Source organism: Lygodium microphyllum, chromosome 20, assembly GCF_053477565.2.
Source record: "Lygodium microphyllum isolate KBCC chromosome 20, Lygodium_microphyllum_v1.1.10, whole genome shotgun sequence".
In the NCBI taxonomy this organism is placed as follows: domain Eukaryota; kingdom Viridiplantae; phylum Streptophyta; class Polypodiopsida; order Schizaeales; family Lygodiaceae; genus Lygodium; species Lygodium microphyllum.
In genome coordinates, this window is record NC_141154.1 from 139,194,726 (window position 1) to 139,201,602 (window position 6,877).

Below are 6,877 nucleotides of genomic sequence, written 5' to 3' on the forward strand. Positions count from 1 at the left end.
AGAGAGGTTTAAAAAAAAGCTCTATGAGCTATAGGGGGTGACTTACTAGCACTATAGGACTACTAATTTTGGAGGAGGGAACAGGTCAAAGCAAGGGAACAACAAAAATCTAGGAAGCCAAGGGTGCTACAAAGCAAGAGCCAAGTGCTGACTATTTTCTTTCATCAACAAAGAGGATTATGAACTCTATGATCTCTAGTGGATTTATCATCACAAGAAGGCAGATCTGGACTGATCTATATGATCATCGAAGATCTGCATAATCAAGAGGTGTCATCACTATTGCTTAGAGCTTCTTCACTTGACCAGAGCCTTCTTCGAGAACGAGAGCTTTCACTCTTATTGTAATATTCCTTCTTCTTTGGACTGAGATTTTGTCATTGTATCTGAGCTTACTTTGTAATTCAAAAGAATTCTTTGGTGTCTATCTTTCTTTCTTCTACTTTGCTTCTTCTTCTCTCTATCTTGTAGTCTTAGCAAAATCCTAGTGATTTCATGGTTGTTCATGTAAACTTGCCGCAACGAATTTGTTACTCTCTGCTTGGCAATGACAACCTCAATACACCCTATACAAAAAGAATTTACAAATATCTTGTTCAAGGCAACAAAATCAAAATTGAACACCTTAATTATAGGGTTTCTCATGAGTTGGTGGCTGAGCAACTCCATCTCATGGAGCAAGGTGTCATAGAGTTTCCCGTATCCTAGTCACAAGAAAAAATCAAAGAATATTTTGGCCCACCTATTAACAAGGAGTTCCAGTTGAAGGGCATAGAGGATCTTAAGTTGGTATCCTTGCTTTGATTTATGATGGACGAACTATATGTGAAATCTAAATCTATTAACATCTCATGCAAGGTTTCTTCTTTATTTGTGATTGTATCAGAGAAATGTGTAATTAGAACACCATTTTCTTGGGGTGCTTGTGATCCAAAATTACCTAGTACTACTACAATGAAAAAAAAAAAGATTAGCATTTCTCTTTCGTGTTTCCAATGCCCTCTTTAGGGTTGCCTTCAAAAACCTTCTTAGTGCATCCCAAGAAGAGCTTACTAATGATGATGATGTAGAGATTACTAAGAAGACTTTGGCCTCAAATGGTGCTAATGAAACTATGGCAAGCCATGTTCAAGATGTATGGGAGACTAACCAGATCTTGAACGAGGTGATGGATGATTCTACTACATTTATAATAGAAGTTCCTACAATGGCTGAACTTGTGGTTGTAAGTGACTACGGCTTTAATTGCATCCATTGCAATCACTATGGCCACTCTCATACCAATACTCTCGAATCAAGAAGGCCAAATTTCTATTGGGGCTTCAGCTCATGCTTGTGAACTCGCTTCTAATACTTTAATCCTTCCCAAGGATGATTTTCTTCCTTGGCATGCTTCGATTTCTTCAATTTCCTTGCTAGTCATGTAATTCAATTGTGATTCCTATATTGTTAGTTATATAGTCCACTTGTATTCCTTCTTTTTGGTAATTAATACAATTACCATTGCTGGAAAAAAGAGTTAAAAAACTCATTGTTTAAGCTTTTATGTACTTTTTTACACCTTGGTAGTGTGGGCTATTCAAAAATAGTCTCTTTAAAGCATTTTGAAGCTTCAATGCATGCACAAATGATATTCTCAATATTAAAATACACAGACTTCCTTTCACCCATGGAAATAAGCTTCCTTTCGACATCCCAACCAGTGCTCGAACTAGTTGGAATCCACCAAACCTGGTGGAGATAGGTTGTTAGCAATATGGAAATTCAAAAAATCTTGACTTTTGTAGTTTAAACTTTGTACTCGTATCATGAGAAATTAGAACCCTGGTCTGTCTTAAAGAGTGGGACCAAAAACCATAGATTTTCTTTCAAAAAAGCATTAAGGTAATGCACTAAGTGTCAACAAAATATGTGCATCATGAGAGGGATTAGAAACCATTGACTAGTTTTGAGGATTAGCCATCGGGTTAAATAGGACTTGAAGTAGCTATAGACTAGGGAGATGTGTCTTATAGCATATCTAGGGCTTCGATTGACAATTTGGAATTGCAATTGTAGCATTGCAATTGAGAGAGAGAGAGAGAGAGAGAGAGAGAGAGAGAGAGAGAGAGAGAGAGAGAGAGAGAGAGAGAGAGCCATAACTAGAGTATTTGGAATACATTCAATTCTTACTCTACTTTTCGAGTGTGCAATAACATTGTTTGGATGGCCTTCTTTGCTAGTATTTTAGCATCATTCAATACTACGTAGCATCCTTCCCCAAGATAATTTGCTTCCTTAGCATGCTTCGATTTCTTTTCCTTGTTAAGCATATGATTCAATTGAGATTCCTATATTGTAAGTTATATAGTTGACTTGTATTTCCTATTTCTAGTAATTAATTGTATTACCATTCATGACAAAAAAAAAGCTTCAAATTTTATTATTTAAGTTTTTCTATACTTTTGTACGTCTTGATAGTGTGGGAAACTCTAAAGAAATCTACGAAACTCCTTTCACCCATGTGAACAAGCTTCCTTTCGACATCCAACCAAGCACTCGAACTAGTTGGGATTCACCAAACATGGTGGAGACAAGTCCTTAGTAATCTGAAATTTCAAATAGTCTTAATGTTTCACTTTAGACTTTGTACTTGTATCTTGAGAAATCAGAACCATAGTTCATCTAGCAAGACCAACAACTGCAGATTTTAGTTTTGGAGAAAAGTGTCAAGATAAAGTATTAAATGTCAACAAAATATGTAATATCATGATAGAGATAGGAACAATTGCTTGGCTCTGAGGATAAGCCATCGGGTGAAATAGGACTTGAAGTAGTAGTAGACCAGGAAGATGTGTCTTACGAGCATATCTAGGCCTTTGATTGAGAGTGCTTGGAGTTGCAATTGAGAGTTGTGAGAGAGAGAGAGAGAGAGAGAGAGAGAGAGAGAGAGAGAGAGGGGGGGGGGGGGGGGGAGGAGGGGGAGCTAGCCTTTGACGTAGCCACCGTCCACGAGCACTAGTGTGGAAAAAAAGCTCTAGAAAAAACAACCACACATTGTTCTAGTGCAAATTTCGGGGATTAACTTGCACGCTCAACTCTCTTCCGATGAGTAGAACGAGAAACATTTTGTACGTAAATATTAAAAACTAAACTCGAAGAGGGATTGCTAGGCATAGGAGTACGTCACTTGAAGGCTGAACATTGCAACGAGGCTGAGGTGCAGACTCAAGAGAGCGTGAAAAACAGGGATACTGAGTCGATGATGATGACTGTAGGAGCACTAGTCAAACTGTGGTCTAGTTGTAGAGGACGGAGGGCAGTTTGGGCGAGATGTTAACAGTAAGGGATTTGGCCACCATGATGGTGAGCCCAAACTGCTCGGTTATGTCCACCTCGTGAGCCAGGCTCCACTCGAAAGCTTAAACTGGTTGGAATCCACCAAACATGGTGGACTTAAACTGGTTGGAATCCACCAAACATGGTGGAGATAGGTCCTTAGCAATATGGAAATTCAAACAATCTTGAATTTTCAATTTAAACTTTGTACTTGTATCGTGAGAAATTAGAACCATGGTTTATCTTAAAGAGTGGGACCAAAAACCATAGATTTTCTTTCAAAAAAACATTAAGATAATGTACATAGTATCAACAAAATACGTGCATCATGAGAGGGATAGGCACCATCGACTTGGCATGCTTCAATTTCTTTTCCTTGTTGGTCATATGATTAAATTGAGATTCCTATGTTGTTAGTTATATAGTTGACTTGTATTTCCTATTTCTAGTAATTAATACTATTACCATTCATGACAAAAAAATGCTTGAATTTTTATTATTTAAGTTTTTCTATTCTTTTTCATGTCTCGATAGTGTGGGATATTCTAAAGATAGTATTTTAAAAGCAATTTGAAGCTTTGATGCAGCACATAGAAATGATCTTTCTGATAGTAAAATATACGAAACTCCTTTCACCCATGTGAACAAGCTTCCTTTCGACATCCCAACCAGCACTCAAACTGGTTGGGATTCACCAAACATGGTGGAGACAAGTCCTTAGTAATCTGAAAATTCAAATAGTCTTAACGTTTCAATTTAGACTTTGAACTTGTATCTTGAGAAATTAGAACCACAGTTCATCTAGCAGGACCAACAACTACAGATTTTATTTTTGGAAAAAAGTGTCAAGATAAAGTATTAAATGTCAACAAAATATGTATATCATGAGAGAATTAGGAATAGTCGCCTGGCACTGAGGATTAGCCTAAATAGGACTTGAAGTAGTAGTAGACCAGGGAGATGTGTCTTACTAGCATATCTAGGGCTTTGATTGCGAGTGTTTGGAGTTGCAATTGTAGAATTGTGGCCACTGTCCACGAGCACTAGTGGAAAATAAGCTCTAGAAAAAACCGCCACACACTGTTCTGGCGCACGCTCCAACTCTCTTCAGCCGAGTAGAAAGAGAGAGCATAGTAGCACGAGAAACATTTTGTACGTAAATATTAAAAACTAAACTTGAAGAGCGTTGCGACGAGGCTGAGGTGCAGACTCAAGAAAGCGTGAAAAACAGGGGTATTGAGCCGAGGATGATGACTGTTGGATCAGTAGTCGAACTGTGGTCTAGTTGTAGAGGACGGAGGGCAGTTTGGGCGAGATGTTAACAGTGAGGGATTTGGCCATCATGACGGTGAGCCCAAACTGCTCGGTCATGTTCACCTCGTGAGCCGGGCTCCACTCGAAAGCTTGGAGGAGCCTGGCCAGGAAGAGGCGCACGTTGAGCAAGCCCAGCTCCCAGCCCACGCAGCGCCTCCTCCCTGCGCCAAATGGCAAGAGCTGGAAATGCAGGCCCTTCTCCTCCACATCGCTCCCCAGAAACCTCTCAGGTCGGAAGGAGAGGGGCTCCTCCCACGTGCCGGGATCTCTCCCAATTGCCCACACGTTTATATAGGCACGTGTGCCGGCCGGCAAGTCGTAGCCTCCCAGGGTGCAAGCCTGCAGGCCCTCGCGCGGCAGCAGCAACGGCGCCGCAGGGTGCAGCCGGAACGTCTCCCGCACCACCGCCCGCAGGTACGGCAACTCCTCCACGTCGGCGTCCTCCACCAGCCGCTTTCCGCCCACCACCCGGTCTATCTCCTCCTGCGCTCTCTTCAGAGTCGCAGGATTTGAGAGCAGCTCGGCAAGCGCCCACTCGGTTGTGATGGAGGTGGTGTCAGTTCCTCCTAAGTACATATCCTGCGGCAGCATTATAAGCAAACAGTATAACAGAAGAGATCACGACCACATTAGATATGGCTAGAATGAACCTGTCATTTTATTATACATAAACACAGCAGGTATTAGTATTACCAACAGGACTGCCATTATGTTGTCGTCGGTAAGTTGCACCTCGTTATCGGTGGACGCCTCCGCCAGCAGCACATCCAACAGATCCTGAGGGTGGCAAAGCTGATCTGCTGGAAGTCCGTTGGCAGCTGACGTCCTCGTAGTGCGCGTGAGGGCGGCCTGATGATCAGCTCTCCTCTGCTCGATGATCTCTCCCAGCGCCTGCTGCACCTTCCTCCTCACAGCCTTCATCCTCCTCTCCCAGCCCTGCAGATCCATCCACGCCAAGCCGGGGATGAAGTCTCCCAAATTGGGCACTCCCAGCAGAAGCATCGTTTCGTCGATGAGCGCAATCATGTCTTGCGGACTGCCGGTGGAGTTCAGCTCCGTGTATTTCTTGCCCAGGGTCATGCGGGAGATGATGTTGTTGGCAGCTTCCTGCACGCGGGGGCGCACGGCGATAGGCTGGCCGGCCCAGCGGCTCAAGTCGCGGATGAGGTCGCGAGCCTCCTCCAGCCTGATGGGAGTGAAGGACTCCAGGCGCCTGGGGTGGAAAACATGGTTCATGCACACCCGACGGATGAGCTTCCAGTAGGGGCCGTAGGGGGCGAAGGCCAGGTCGGTTGAGTCGAAGAGCATGTGGACGGCGGCGGCTGTGCTGGGGCGGGAAGCGAAGGTATTGTCATGGGCCTGGAGGAAGGCCTTGGCCATCTCTGGCGTTGACGCCACCACAAAGAGCGAGGATCCCAGCCTCAGGGAGATGAGAGGCCCATACTTCTGTGCGAGCTTGGCCAAGGATTGGTGGGGCATGTCTCCCAGCAAGTGTAGACTGCCAATCACGGGCCATGGTCGTGGCCCGGGAGGCAGTTTCCCGCTGCCGCTCCCCCGGCCCGCGACTCTTTTCACCACGATAGACAAGGTTAAGGCACATACCACCACTGCGGCCAAGACGGCTACTACTGTATTGCTCCAGGGGTCATCAAGCCGAGCAAGCAACAGCTGCAAATGGTCGGCCATACTCGACTAACCCAGGAATACTGGATTCGGACCGCTGCTCACTGCTTCATCTGCAGTCACTCACTACCTACACCCCGTCCGAATACCGAAGTTTAAGAAGAGCTTCTTCATGATAAAGGCTGCCTGGAGTCGGGATTCCGGCACTCATGAGGTTCGTGTAGACATCGAAAACAAACATCAGTATTCCTCGAATCCCTTGTAGTGAAAAAGATGTATAAGCAACCTATTAAGGAAGTGGAAATAAGAAATGTTACTTTTTAGGATACAATGCCACATATTCTTTTGCCACATAGAGCCATATGGTGCCTCAAGAAGAAAGAGTGGTCTCTTATCCCTTTAGAGATTTCCACGTGGGGTTGACTATGTGATATTGACAAATTGTGGAAAGCCATCTTGTTATAAAGAGGCCATGACGCATGATGATAAGCTTAAGTGAGAACTAGCTCTGTAGTCTTGTAGTCTGAGATGGTTTTAATTATGAAGAATCAAACTTGGGATTTGGTTTCTTTATCAAAGGGCAAATTTTTTTAAAAATGCATGTGGACACTGGAACCATATT

The 6,877-nt window shown here is 43.6% G+C and overlaps 1 protein-coding gene across 1 annotated transcript; it reads right to left on the reverse strand.

The window, feature by feature from the left end:
* Positions 1-4,093: 4,093 nt before the first annotated feature.
* On the reverse strand, positions 4,094-6,632 carry LOC148019469 (flavonoid 3',5'-hydroxylase 1-like). The gene is made up of 2 exons (XM_087661102.1): positions 5,326-6,632; positions 4,094-5,211 (listed from the first exon to the last, which is right to left on the reverse strand). The coding sequence occupies exons 1-2, from the start codon at positions 6,316-6,318 to the stop codon at positions 4,600-4,602; spliced, it is 1,605 nt and encodes a 534-aa protein (XP_087517228.1). The 5' UTR covers positions 6,319-6,632; the 3' UTR covers positions 4,094-4,599.
* Between the last annotated feature and the right edge of the window lie 245 nt (positions 6,633-6,877).